Source organism: Capricornis sumatraensis, chromosome 19 (genome assembly GCF_032405125.1).
Source record: "Capricornis sumatraensis isolate serow.1 chromosome 19, serow.2, whole genome shotgun sequence".
Taxonomy (NCBI): domain Eukaryota; kingdom Metazoa; phylum Chordata; class Mammalia; order Artiodactyla; family Bovidae; genus Capricornis; species Capricornis sumatraensis.
In genome coordinates, this window is record NC_091087.1 from 28,904,423 (window position 1) to 28,919,483 (window position 15,061).

The 15,061-nt window shown below is 44.8% G+C and overlaps 1 protein-coding gene across 1 annotated transcript in view; it reads right to left on the reverse strand.

Moving 5' to 3' along the window:
* HOMER2 (homer scaffold protein 2) overlaps positions 1-15,061 on the reverse strand; it is a 92,346-nt gene that overhangs the window by 4,143 nt on the left and 73,142 nt on the right. Inside the window, exons 4-6 of the mRNA XM_068991117.1 lie at positions 11,362-11,454; positions 5,841-5,947; positions 1,616-1,772 (exon numbers count right to left, since the gene is read on the reverse strand). Coding sequence (XP_068847218.1) covers positions 1,616-1,772; positions 5,841-5,947; positions 11,362-11,454 — 357 coding nt within the window. The remainder of the gene's footprint in view (positions 1-1,615; positions 1,773-5,840; positions 5,948-11,361; positions 11,455-15,061) is intronic.

Consider the following 15,061-nt stretch of genomic DNA (forward strand, 5'->3'; position numbering starts at 1 on the left):
CATGCCCTGAATGATTCTGTTGCATCTCCAGAGCTGAGGCCAGTAGGGTAGAGAATCGAGCAGTTCTGTGGGACTCAATGACATTTCCAACACTTTTAAATCAAGATGACCTTTCCCCACTGATGCATGCAGAAGGGGCCTGGCCTGTGGGCCTCCTCCTGGAGAGATGACAGTTGCTGGTTGACCTGGCATATCCTCACAGTGGATCTTTTTCTCCTTCCCCAGCTTGACCCCCTGGAAGGGATGTATAGGCCTGACAACCTTGGCACTGCTGTCTGATGTTGGGCAATTTCCAGGGGCCAGAGTGTGGGTACAGAGTGGACGGCAGGAGTGGAATCAAGTAACACAAGCGCCAGGTCAATGGGGTCCCCACTAGTGGACAGTGCCAGTCCTCAGGGTGAAGGGCACTGGGTAGTCACCTTGAGGACAGTTCTGAGACATGACTGCAGCAACCCTCAGGATCTGCACCCCCAGCCTTGGAGGCTGTCGGAGGTCCCTCAATATCCACATTCCACCCTGGAAGTCAAGTTCCCAGGGCTTCCCACCCAGTGAGCAAGTTACACAGCAGGTGCTTCCTCCACAACCCCCCTGCCCTCCACCCCCGTTCACTCCCCCACCTGCAGCACGGCCCTTTGGTTCTTACACTCAGATGTGAAGTGAGAAAACTCAGCTCTTGGCTTGGAAAAAGAGGGCGATCGATCCCTCTGGCAGGCAGATGAGCCCAGCCAGGAGGGAAGGTGCAGAGTCAGCACTTGGCCTGCGCCCCTCACCATCAGCAGTTTGTGAAAAAAGGACACGAGGCAGTTTCACGTGCCATCTGCACAAAGTGAGACGTGGAAGGCGAGCGGTCTCCAGGGGATCCACTCAGAACAGGGTGGGGGGTTACAAACGGGGGTGAGGGGAGCCAGTCCCCATCTCAATGTGATGTGGACCCTGAAATCTGCAAAGCAGACCACGGTCAGCAACTGTGGGGTGAAAGTGCTGACCAGCAAAACAGCATGGCAACCCCGGGACCTCAACTGGGGGCCCCCAAACCTCCACATCCATTCAGCCGAACATCAGAGCGTGAGGGACTGATTACAGAGAAGGCCACGGGTGAATCCTGAAAAAAGGTCGAGATGCTCGGATGTCGAGGTAGGAGGGTGAAGAGCACATGAGGGCAGTGGGCACCCCCTCCCCACCTCACACTCCCTGTCCTCGCTTCCTGACTCACGTTTTTGGAAATAGTGGTCTGCACAGAAGCAGGGTTTCTGAGCAATCATGCCTCACCTTTCCCCAGTCTGTTTTCTTCCCTCACCCTCTGGAAGGTCACTGAACCAACAGAAAATACCAAAAGGGGGCTGCCCACGAAAGGCCCACCCGCAGTGCACACAGAAGGGTGCTCTTTGAGAGACAAAGCTGCTGTCTCCCATTGATTCCTCTTCCCCTTGGCAACACATCTATGAGACTTGGTTCAATAGAAGGATTAAGTCACTTCTGTGTGTGGCTACATTCCCTTTCCTAAGGCAGGCGGGAGGTGGAGGGAGGGTGGGGAAGGAGTGGAAGGAAGGTCCTGGCTGCCCTGTCCCATGCCGGCGCCCCACTCCCTGTGGGTTAGGGTCTCAGCTGAGCCCACCTTGTTCCGGAGCCGGTCGTTCTCGTCTCGGCACAGGGAGAACTGGCGCTTCCACTGCTCCACGCTGGCTGCCGACTCCTGCAGCGCTGAGGTCAGCCGGGCATTGCTCTCTCTCAGGGTCTGCAGCTCGATCTCCCACTTCTTCACGTTGGCAGCACTGTGGGGCGGGGGCCAGGTAGTGACCGGGGTGGTGGGTGCCATCCATTCCACTGCCCCGGGGTGGGGGGACCCAGCCAGCCCCTCAGCCCAGCCCTCAAGGCCACATCCTCTCCTACCGTGGCCTGGCCACAAGGACCACGTGTCCCGCAGGCCTGGCGCCTCTCTTTAGTGGGAACATATTTGCCTCACTAAAGGGACACTAATTTGCCATGCTGGGTGATTTTTCTCAAGGTATCACTTTAGAAAGGACAGAATTCTCAGAGAAGGAAGAGATGAAACTAAGAATGAACTGAGCCATAAAAAAGAATGAAATGATGCCATTGGCAGCAATATGGATGCGACTAGAGATTCTCATGCTGAGTGAAGTAAGTCAGAAAAAGAAAGACAAATATCTATGACATCACTTATATATGGAATCTAAACTATGACGCAAATGAACCTATCTCCAAAACAGAGACAGACTCACAGATGTAGACAGCGGACTTGTGATTACCAGGGGAGGGGGCTGGGGGAGAGATAGATTGAGAGCTTGGGGTTAGTAAGATGCAACCGATTACATGCAGAATGGATAGACAACAAGGTCCTCCTATATAGCACAGGGAACTCTGGAGAGAATGGAAACCTTGAACGATATTCAATATCCTGGGATAAACCACAATAGACAAGAATCTATAAAAGAACTACATACATATATGTGTAACTTTGTTGTCACTTTGAGTCACTTTGTTGTATGGCAGAAATTAACCAACATTGTAAATCAACTCTAATTCAGTTAAAAAAAAAAACTATGAATGAAGCCACACACTGGGGTAGAGACCCCCCTGCCTGCTCCCTACTGACTCCTGGCCACAGGAGGGGTCCCTCTTGCCCCTTGTCTAGCTCCTTCCTGAAATGAGCCTCAGGGATAAAGGTTCTGAAGTGCTGAGGTGGAGCCCAGGCCCCCTGAGACTCTCGTGAAAGCTGTGGATCTTTTCAACAAGCTCCTGACGGCCCACTCTCTGGAGCCCAGTGACCCCAGGCTTAAACAGACAGCCTGGATCCAGACTTGACAGCTGAGGACTAGAGGACGGAGGAGACAGGGCTGGGAGTCCCCCGAGGGAAGAACCGAGGTTCGAACCGCTGTGTGTGAGGGCGTCCTGGCCAACCCCATGCCACCTCAGGTCCGAGGGATGCCTCCATGTTATCACCAAACCACATGGTAATCTCTGATCCTCTGTGATGAGGGAAGTTTTCAAAAACAAACTGCAGTTAGGTTCCCCTCAAGCTGCTCTGCCCATTCAACGCTTCCCTTGGTTTCCTTGCTCTGGAGCCCAGGGTTCACTGCAGCGCTATCTACAACAGCCAGGACATGGAGGTGACCTAAACGTCCACCGAGCGAGGAGCGGACACACACGCCGTGATACACACGTACAATGGATACTACTCAGCCGTAAAAAGGAGCAAAGTAGTGCCGTTTGCAGGGGCGGGGAGGGACCCAGAGTCTGTCGCACAGAGTGAAATAAGTCAGAAAGAGAAAAGCAAGTATCTCATAGCATCACTTATTCATGGAATCTAGAAAGATGGTAGAAGTGGACTTATTTGCAGAGCAGAAACAAAGTCACACGAGCAGAGAGCAAACGCATGGACCCCACGTGAGGAGGTCGGGGCGGCACGGATTGGAGACTGGGGTCGACGCATACACACTGCTATGTATAAAACAGGTAACTAATGAGAAACTTCTGTGTAGCTGCTGTGACCTAAATGGGGAGGACATCTGAAAAGGAAGGGTAGAGCTGACTCACTTTGCTGTACAGTAGAAATCACCACAAGATTGGAAAGCAATGACGTGCTTAGTCGCTCAGTTGTGCCTCACTCTTTGTGACCCTATGGACTGTAACCCACCAGGCTCCTCTGTCCATGGGGGCTCTCCAGGCAAGAATACTGGAGTGGGTTGCCATGTCCTCCTCCAGGGGATCTTCTCAACCCCAGGGAGCGAATATGCCAATAAAAATTAATTTTTAAAAAAACCCAATGCATCAGACTCAGCTACTAAGAAAAAAAAATGTTTCTGGCTTCTAATCTATACTGCCTGGCTGAGGAAAGTTCTGTATCTAAAGTCTTCTTTAAAAAATTTTTTTAAAGTAAATACCACTGTATTTTAACAATCTGCATTATCTTTCATCCACCTCAAGGTCCTAGGAATGTGACTGGAAAATATGTACTTTGGGTTTCAAACACCACAGACGGAAAACACAGCAAATACTATCATGTGATTAATTTCAGAATTGACGAGTGAGAATCTGACCTGATTTAGGGAAATGACTTCACACTCATTCCTGTAATTCACTTGCCAATTAAACTGGAATTTTAAAAAAACATTTACTTTTAGGGGTGAAACGTTTTCAACCAGGCAGTCCACTGTGACTTAAACAACCAGAAACAGTCCTCACGATTGCCTGATGATTGAGAGAGAATGGCCAGAGTTTTGTCCTCTGAAGCACCTGATAAAACCCACAGTCCAAAGCAGGTGCTGGATCTGTGGATCTCAGTTCCTTCTGGAATGCCCAGGTCAGATCATGGGAACTGAGTTCCAAGCACTGGTCAGGCCGCTGGGTGGCAGAAGCGGGTGCTAACCCATCGGCTCCAGCTGTGGAGCACGACTGGCTGCCCCTGGGAGGATTCCGGAAGGCTCCTGCCTTGAGTATAGGCATGCAGTGTGGGACGGCGGAGAATCTACCAGCCGTGTGACCTTGGGCAAGGACTGGCTGTACCACTTTGGCCTTGGTTTCCTCATCTGTGTAAAACGGAGGGATTAATATGACAGAGCTCTTACACAGGGCAGCTCTGAAGAACGCAGCCACAGGGAGGCTGGGGGGAGCTGGCAGAGTTCCCTGCCAGGTGAACAGAATGACTCCAAAGACAGCGACCCTGAGGGTGCTCACAGGGCCAGCCCACACGATGAGGTCCAGCCTGGCTTTGGGAAAGGGGCCACATTCTCGAGATACAAAAACACAAGCATGGCTACTGTAGTCATTAAAAATTAAAATCTTGCTGCTATCATTATGGGGACTGTGTTAACTTTATACATCAATTTAAGGGAAATTGATACTTTTTTAAAATATTAAGGCTTCCTTCCTTTCCAATAGACTTTTTTTCTATTTGTTAAATTATTCATGTATGGTCCTCAAAATTATTTGAATTTTCTTCAGAAAGATCCTGTACATTTTATAAGTTTATTCCTATGTATTTTATGGTTTGTATTATATGTAATAATTCATACTCTAAAGGAAGGGCTTCCCAGGTGGCTCTAGTGGTAAAGAACGCCTCTGCCAATGCAGGAGACGTAAGAGACTTGGGTTTGATCCCTGGGTCAGGGAAGACCCCCTGGAGGAGGAAATGGCAACCCACCTCAGTATTCTTGCCAGGAGAATCCTACAGACAGAGGAGCCTGGCACACTACAGTCCAAGAAGTCACAGTGTTGGACACGACTGAGGAGACTTAGCATACAGGCATTATAAAGGAAATCTCTTCTTCAAATATATAGTCTATGTGATGTTTGCATATAGAAAAGCTACTGGTCTTTGTGAGACTTTATATTATTTTAAAGATAGTTTCTTAAGGTTTTTATATGTTTCTCTTGGATGTTCAAGATAGTCTGTCATATACAAATAAATGATAAATTTGGCTTCTCAAAAAACAAAACAAAGTGAAACCTAAGCACAGGGACTCCCCTGGCAGTCCAGTGGTTAGAACTCCACACTTCCTTTGCAGAGGGCCCAGGTTCAATCCCTGCTTGGGGAACTAAGATCCCACACGCTATGCAGTACAGCTGAAGAAAAAAAAAAGCATAGGGTCACATCTCTCTTTCACACACACACACACACACACACACACACACACACACAGATGCTGATGTGGACAGGGAACAGCCACGAAGGCAGCTGGTCTTCCTCTGGCCAGGAGACAAGACCGGCTGTTCTGAGCAGGACCGGTCTCCGCCCCCAAGTTCCTGAAGCCCTGCCCAGTGGGAGGGGCTGCAGGGGAGTGCTGGCCCTGGGCACAGCACCTGGATTTGCACACGCTCACCTCTGGGTCAGAGCGATCTTCAGCTTGTCATTCTCAGACTTGAGGTGTGTGTCGGCAGGACCCGCACAAGAGGCCTTCTCATCATCTGTCCCATTGACACTGGATGCCTGAGTAGAAGACGGGGTTACCTTCGCAGCTTATCACTTGTCCTGACAGCGGCAGGAGCTGTGTTTATGAGTGTGGGAGACCCAATGCCTCCAACCAGAACGCACAACACAAAGACTAATAACAAGACTGGCCCTGGAGAGTCCATATGGAGTCCAGAAAGTCTGTGCGTTTATTCACAAGACAGCATCTGGGGCCATTAGGCAGAAACCTATACAAGTCAGGAGACCTGGTCTCCTTAAATAACACAGGACAGAGCCACAGATTAAAAAGGCAGCGGGGGTGGGAATGGTTATAATAAGAAACAGTGACTGAGTTTGGAGAAGGAATAGCAACCCACTCCAGTATTCTTGCCTGGGAAATCCCATGGACAGAGAAGCCTGGTAGGCTCTGGTCCATGGGGTCACAAAGGAGTCAGACATGACTTAGCAACCAAATGACAAGAAGAAGGTGAGATAACCTTTTTTATCCTAAAGCTACATAAAGATCATAAAAAAAAAACAACACCAGGAATCAGATATGGGTGTCTGCTGTCTCCATTACTATTAGCATTATTATGAATATTCTGTAATGCTTTCTGTAATAAGACATACCACATGGAGGTCAATCTCATCTGGTCTCGGATAAGGTCTTAGAAAGACCTTACTTAGTCTCCAAGAATCATAAAGGCAAAGGGAGGAACCATGAAGGGAATGAATTTCTGGCTAAATTTCTGCATCACAAAAAAATGCCATAAACTATATTAGAATGTAAACAATAATGTGGGGGAAATATTTAAAGTGGATATGAAAATCAAAATGCCAATACTTATATTTAAAAGAAACTCTTAGAGTTCTCAGCTCTTAGAGCTACACTCTGAAATATTTGTGGATGAAATGATGTCTGGGAGGTGGAGGGAAAGGGTGGGTATAGATGAAGTGTGAAGTGAAGTGAAAGGCGCTCAGTCATGTCCAACTCTTTGTGATCCCATAGACTATACAGTCCATGGAATTCTCCAGGCCAGAATACTGGAGTGGGTAGCCTTTCCTTTCTCCGGGGGATCTTCCCAATGCAGGGATCAAACTCATGTCTCCCGCATTGCAGGTGGATTCTTTACCAGCTGAGCCACACTGATGGGTCATAAATTCCTAATTGTTAAAACTGAACTAATGGGCCCATGGGGTTCAGTTACACAATTTTGCCTAGTATTGTATAGGTTCAAAACTAGCATAAAGTTCTTGGAAATGAACATAAAAAAGGGAAAGGATATGCAATTGACATTTACAGTAGAAGACACACATAGACTCAATAAACAAAAAAATTTAATCTTACTAGTAAAGAAATGCAAAATGAAAAAAAAAAACAGTAAAATACATTTTTCTTCTGTCAAATCAACAAAGCTCTGTGGGTGAGTGTGTGGGAGGAAAAATTGCTCTCATTCACTCCTGGTGGGAGTCAGAATTGTACATTTCTGCAGGGATGTTTGCAGTGTGCGTCAAAAGCTCACAAAACCTCCTACCCTTAGTCCAATACTAACATTTCAAGAATTTATCCTGCAGTATCTGTATAACTGAATCACTTTGTTGTAGACCTGAAACTAACACAACATTGTTGTCAATTATACTCTGATGCTGAAGCTGAAACTCCAATACTTTGGCCACATGATACAAAGAACCAACTCACTGGAAAAGACCCTAATGCTGGGAAAGATTGAAGGCAGGAGAATGGGACAACAGAGGATGAGATGGTTGGATGGCATTACCGATGTGATGGACATGAGTTTGAATAGGCTCTGGGAGTTGGTGATGGACAGGGAAGTCTGGCGTGCTGCAGTCCATGGCGTCGCAAAGAGTCAGACACAACTGAGCAACTGAACTGAATTGATACTCCAATATAAAATTAAAAGTTTTAAAAAAATTACCTTGCAGAAACCATCAAATGCACAAAAAGGACACAAGAATGGCTTATCACAGTGTTACTTATATTAATGAAAAATTAGAAATAATATCAGTTCAGTTTAGTTGCTCGGTTGTGTCCGACTCTTTGCGACCCCATGAACCGCAGTACGCCAGGCCTCCCTGTCCATCACCAGCTCCCGGAATCCACCCAAACCCATGTCCATTGTGTCAGTGATGTCATCCAACCATCTCATCCTCTGTCATCCCCTTCTCCTCCTGCCTTCAATCTTTCCCAGCATCAGGGTCTTTTCAAATGAGTCAGCTCTTTGCATCAGGCGGCCAAAGTACTGGAGTTTCAGCTTCAACATCAGTCCTTGCAATGAACACCCAGGACCGATCTCCTTTAAGATGGACTGGTTGGATCTCCTTGCACTCCAAGGGACTCTCGAGAATCTTCTCCAACACCATAGTTCAAAACCATCAATTCTTCTGCGCTTAGCTTTCTTTGTAGTCCAATGCTCCCATCCCTACATGACTACTGGAAAAACCATAGCCTTGACTAGACAGACCTTTGTTGGCTAAGTAATACCTCTGCTTTTTAATATGCTGTCTAGGTTGGTCATAACTTTCCTTCCAAGCAGTAAGCGTTTTTTAATTTTGTGGCTGCAGTGACCATCTGCAGTGATTTTGGAGCCCAGAAAAATAAAGTCAGCCACCGTTTCCACTGTTTCCCCATCTATTTGCCATGAAGTGATGGGACCGGATGCCATGATCTTAGTTTTCTGAATGTTGAGCTTCAAGCCAACTTTTCCACTCTTCTCTTTCACTTTCATCAAGAGGCTCTTTAAACGTCACTGTCCCAAATTATAGGAGTTTAGTGGAATAAGTTGTGATATAAACAAACACTGGAATTCTATTTAGACATTAAAACAGTTTTGAAAAGTGATATTTGAAAACACGAGGAAATGATTATAACAAACATAAGTTTAAAAAAAAGATGAAAAAGAATAATACAAAAAGGTACTGGAAAACTATATTAGTAAGAAATAGTTTAAAACATTAATAAAATATCTTAGGTAAGAATATAGGTAATTTTTCTTCTCTCCTTTATAGTATGGCATATTTTAAATTTCTGCAATAAATATGTATTGCTTTTACATTCAGAAAAAACACATTAAAAATTTTTTGTAGTTAGGTTGTTTAAAATCTTCAAGTATTTAGAAAACTTGGCCAAAGTACTCATTCTCTAAGAAATTCAAAAAACCAAGCAACTGTGTGATTTCTAATAAAAAGAAAAATGGACAATGATCTCCATAGCTGGGAAAACATCAGCAAGGGTAAATAAAAACTAAAGCTTAGAAAAGCCATTTATATGTAATTAATATATATCTATATAATAACATTTCTGTACACTTGACTTTTTTAGGTTTAAAATACTTAAGGGGAGAAAATAAACATTAAAGCAAAAACATTATATAAAGAAATTCAGATATTAAAGATATCACTATAACATGACATTTAGAAAAAGATGGTATATCAGATACTTTGTATCATAAATTATCGCTTATATGCAGAATCTAAAGTAATAGTGCAAGTGAACCTATTTACAAAACAGAAGTTGAGTCACAGAGGTGGAAAACACACTTGTGGTTACCAAGGGGAAAAGAGGTGTGGGGGGGATAAATTAGGAGAGTGGGACTGACGTATACACACTAGTACATATAGAATAAATAGCTAGTAACCTAACGCAGGAGATCCCAGTTCGATTCCTGGGTCGGTAAGATCCCCTGGAGAAGGGATAGGCTACCCACTCCAGTATTCTTGGGCTTTCCCTTGTGGCTCAGCTGGTAAAGAATCTGCCTGCAATGCGAGAGACCTGGGTTCAGTCTCTGGGTTGGAAAGATCCCCTGGAGAAGGGAAAGGATACCCACTCCAGTATTCTGGCCTGGAGAATTCCATGGACTGTATAGTCCATGGGGTCGCAAAGATTCAGACATGATTGAGCAACTTTCACAAGAACCTACTGAATAGCACAGTGAACTCTATTCAGTTCTATGTAAAGAATCTAACTCTGTGTGTGTGTGTGTGTGTGTGTGTGTGTATACAACTAAATCACTTTGCTATACAGCAGAAAGTAACACAACATTGTAAATCAATTATATTCCAATAAAAAATCAATTAAAACATAGATTTTCCTCTATCTAATGAAATAAAATTTAGCATTCTAAAAAAAAAAAGAAACTCCTTAGACTATGGACCATTTCAAGTGCCCAATTTTAGAGTTCCTCAGATATTACTCAGTACAGACATTAGTAGGCTAAATCAAGAGTATCATTTAGATGACATTACAGACTGCTTATAAAGACTCAGGAAAGTTCCTGTCCACTTGGAGTCTAACACACAATCATTTCCATAAATCCACAGGGACATCTTTTCTGTGGTCCAGGTGTGGCTATGGCTGATGATCAAGCCTACGGTGTTGACCTTGACCACTCAGGATGCTCGTGCCTCCTGGTTCTCTTCCAGGAGGCAGGTTCTCATCTTTGCCCCTGAATCCATCCACGGCCATCCCAGTATGGCCATTCTCCACCCCACAGCCTCCTCACCAGTCTTCCTGCCCTCGGCTGCTCCCTGACTTCCTCACCACCCACGTGCAACCGTCGGGTCAATTCCTGATCAGTGGCCATAAAACACCTCCAGTGTCTTCTCACTATCCAATAATACAAAATTAGGTAAGAAGGGATCCACTAATGAAGAATTCTGGGTTCTTCACAGTCCCTCCAAGCATCCCTGGTCCTCCCACCGCACTCTTCTCCCCCAGGCTGGCAGACTCCTAGCTTTCACTTACATCATGTTTATTCCTAACCCCAGATGCTTGCTCCTCATGTCTCTCTCGCCCTGTCTCTCTACACATAACTCTGTCACGAGGTCAAGGCTTCTGCATACTACTGCATACCCCACTCTAGACATCAGGAAGGCAGGTATTTTTATTTCAGGTTAAGATAGGTCCCTTTTAGTCAGAGACCACACTTTTAGGCAGACAGATGACTCAGTTCCTGGCAAAGCCACATTTTCGTTGACTAAACTAGAGCTGTTGGAATACCACCTCCCACCTGACTTTGTTATAATAGGGAAACAGACGGGGAGCCTCTGGCATCAACCAAGTTTTCTCTGTCATTGGCACAGGTACCTGCATTGGTCCATGAGCATGCTTCATGGAGACCTCCCCTCCCAACACAGAAAGAAAACACGTCCCCTTGGCAATGGTATTTAAACAGTGACCAGAGAGAATTCCAGATGAGGGACATGCATTAACTCTCATCTCATCAAATGTTTTCCATCCAAAATGTATCACCACATCTTGAAAAATTCAAGCCTCATAAAAACATGTCACATCTTTCTCACTGTGAACAGGCTAATAGTTGAAAAAGCCTTCAAAATGCCCTACTATAAAAATTTGTTCTTTCCTGTCAAAAGTGACAAGGAACAAAGTCTTAATCACTGATCACACTCATTTATTTTACGGGCAAATTACTTACTTGGGAATGATTGCTCGAAGTTTCAATTTTCTCCTGGGATTTGTCTCTGGCTAGTCTGGCAGCTTCTTTTACTTCCTGGAATTTCTCTGCAAACTGAACATGAAGAAGAATTATTAGAGGTTTCCTTAACCTGATACATGGCTGATATTCAGAACCCATCTTTATTATTTTGCATTCATTTGAAGTCAATAAATTCTGTATAAATCCAGGAAAGAGATTTTATTTGAGGTTTAAAAGAAGTGAATATAAGAAATGCTTTTTTCCTGAACAACAACAACAACAAAATAACAACAAAAAAGCCCAGGTCAGATCTAAATTAATTTCTAAGATACTGAAGCAAGATTTGATGGCAAAATATTAAAAACACACACCTCTAGTTAAAGAGTACCTAATACAAATGCAACAAAAGAAATTTAGCTATAGCACAGAAGGAATCTCCCCAAACCTTCATAATCTCTCATGAAAGATCCAAGAACTCTTGCAAGTCAATGGCATGAATAACAAAAACATCCAAAAAGCTCAGGGGAAGGAACATTCTAGATTTTAAAAGCCTAAGATGCAAAATGCAACATGTTAGCCTAGGACTAAGTACTCTTTAAAAATTTTTTTTATTTATTTGGCTGTGCCAGGTCTTAGCAGCAGCATGTGGGATCTAGTTCCCTCACCAGTGATTAAACTCAGGCCCCTTTCATTGGTAGCTCAGAGCCTTTAGCCACTGGGCCACCAGGGAAGTCTGAGTCCTCTTTTAAACAGACCAATTATAGGATTTCTGGGCAACAACAAGGGATATGTGGCTATGGACTGGATAAGACGACACCAAGGAGTTACTGTTTTATTAGTCTTGTTAGAAGTGCGGCTGATGTTGTGGTTATCGGAAAATGTCATTATTTAGTGATAAATACTGAAGGATTTGGGCTTCCCTGGTGGCACAGTGGTAAAGAATCCACCTGTCAATGTGGGAGATGTGGGTTCGATCTCTGGGTTGGGAAGATCCCCTGGAGAAGGAAACGACAATCCACTCCAGTATTCTTGCCTGGGAAATCCCATGGACAGAGGAGCCTGGCGGGCTACAGTCCATGGGGTCGCAAAGGGTTGGACATGACCGAGTGACTGAGCACACACATACACTCTGAAGTATTTAGGCAGGAAATGTCTTTATGTCTGTAATTTAAAGTACTTTAACAACAATAGAAACAGATGAAAGTCACTCAGTCATGTCTGACTCTTTGTGACTCCATGGACTATAGTCCATGGAATTCTCTAGGCCAGAATATTTCTCTTCTCCAAGGGATATTCCAAACCCAGGTCTCCCACATTGCAGGCGGATTTTTTACCAGCTGAATCACAAGGGAAGTCCAAGAATACTTGAGTGGGTAGCCTATCCCTTCTCCAGGGGATCTTCCTGACACAGGAATTGAACCAGGGTCTCTTGCATTGCAGGTGGATGCTTTACCAACTGAGCTACCAGCAAAGCCTGAAAACAGATGAAGAAATGTGGCCGTGTTCACTATTAAATTTATGTAATGCATCTGTGGGTGTTCATTCTACTATGCTCTCTGCTTAAAGGAATGTTTTAATATTTTCTTAAATTAAAAAATTATTAAAATCCCAGAGCAATCATATCAATCACTGCTTTATTGTCACTGACAAAGCAACTGATTTTAATTAGCAAATACACTGAACAGAGAACCGCCTGTCATAGCTAATGCTGACATCACACAGCAAAAGAGAGCCCAACATGGTTGCTGAGTAGCAAGAAAAAGCCAGCCAGTGCCAATGCCACTGACAATGCTGTGGCTTTCACCAAGAACTCGATTTCTGGGCATAGGCTGCCCCCTGAGTGTCTCACAAGGTCAACAACAGCAGTCTGCTTTGGGAAACCCTGCCGGATGACAGCTGCTGGTAAACCAAGCACCTGGCGGAAGCAGAAAAGGTCAGTCAGCTTTGCAGTGCTGGCTGGTGTTGCTCCTGCAGGCCTGTAAATAAAGCCACTAACACAGGGGTTCATTTTTACCAACCCAGAGCTGCCAGAGAAAAATCACATTACCTGTTGCTTAAAAGGTCTGAGGGCCAGAGAGGATGGACGAAGCATCCCCCTTCCTTTTAGGGGCCCCATAAGTGTAAAAGCATCAAGTCATGAGTTCCTTGATGGCAGGGCCCATGCTTTTCCCCTTTGCACCTTCCCACAAGACCAGGTGGAAAGCACATCTAAGTAAGTTTGTTAAGAGAATGAATGAGCTCTGGGTTTTAGATTTGCACATTTCTACCCTCTTGGAAAAAAAAAAAAAACATGTCAAAGTACAGCCAAACCTAAGGACCTGGGGAGGTACCATGGTACTGGAGGTACCCAGAGGCATGGGAATACTTCACCAGGCTCCCAAACCAAAGGCATTATTTTTTTACAGATCCTTCTTGCACCTGTCAGGGTCTCTTTCTTTCGGGGTCTTATTTGAAGTTGCTTATAAACTAGATTGGAAATGTCATCACCAGGGTCAGGTTTACTCAGTTGACAAGCATGGTCTGAGCACCATTCAGGACTTCAGCAAACAAATATGGGGCCGTGGCCTAAGCTAGGTGCTGGGGCATGAACACTGTAAGCATCAGAGAGAGCGCCAGACTTGGGTAGCAGGAGAGAGTGGCAAACAAGTCAGAAAATTAAGCCCTGCCAGGTTTTGATAAAACAAGCGGCCTCTGGATGGAGCTTGGGGCTTCCCACCTGACGCTGACTGTCATGATGACCCTCAGCTCAACTCCTGGAGACTCAGTCCAGAAGGTCCAGTGGTCCCTTCTTTCTTGGTCCCCTGACACCCATCATGCTGGTCCCTCTAGGTGTCCCACAGTTTTGCCTTGGGTGGGCCTAACTATCACCCTCTTCCCCTAGACCCTCAGCAGAGCCACATTTACAAGGTAAGGAGTCTAATGGCTTCTTTTATTAAGTTGTATTTATTTTTTGGCCATGCCTTGCAGGATGTGGGATCTTGGTTCCCCAACTGGAGACTGAACCTGTACCCCCTGCATTAGAAATATGGAATCTTAACCACTGAACTACTAGGGAAGTCCCAGAAATTTAGTGACTTTCAATACACATTCTCCTGTTGGTTACTCTCTACTGGACAGGAATTCTTATTCATAGTTTCCTGATAAGAAAATAGAGTCTTAGAGAGGTTAATATTTGCCCATGGTCACATGGCTAGTAAATAATAACCTGAACTTGAGCCTAGATCTGATTTCTACATGATCATCTACACATCCGGTTACTTTTGTGTGCCTACACGAATGCCAGAGACTTGCACAACAGCTGTTAAACATTTATCGATTGGATTTTCCATTTGCAAAGAGAATTGTACTTAAAATAGAATTGTACTGACTTCCCCTTTAAAAGAACATTATAAAAGCTTTAATTCCAAGGCAGGTCATGGGAACCTTTAAGACAAAGATAAGGCCTGAGGATTAGAAAATCAAATGTTAATGGAGTGAGTGGCCCGGGAGACAGCTCTATCATTGCTAAAAAAATCTGTGACTTGCTTTACCGCAATATCTGCTTCATTGCAGTGGTCTGGAACCAAATCCCTAGTATCTCCAAGGGATGCCTGTGAACAGTAACAGCCTAGAACATCTCAGAAGGATGTCACCTTGAGGTGACAGCGCTATTAAACCAGCACACCACGCTTTATCGTGTTTCACGGATACTGTGTTTCTT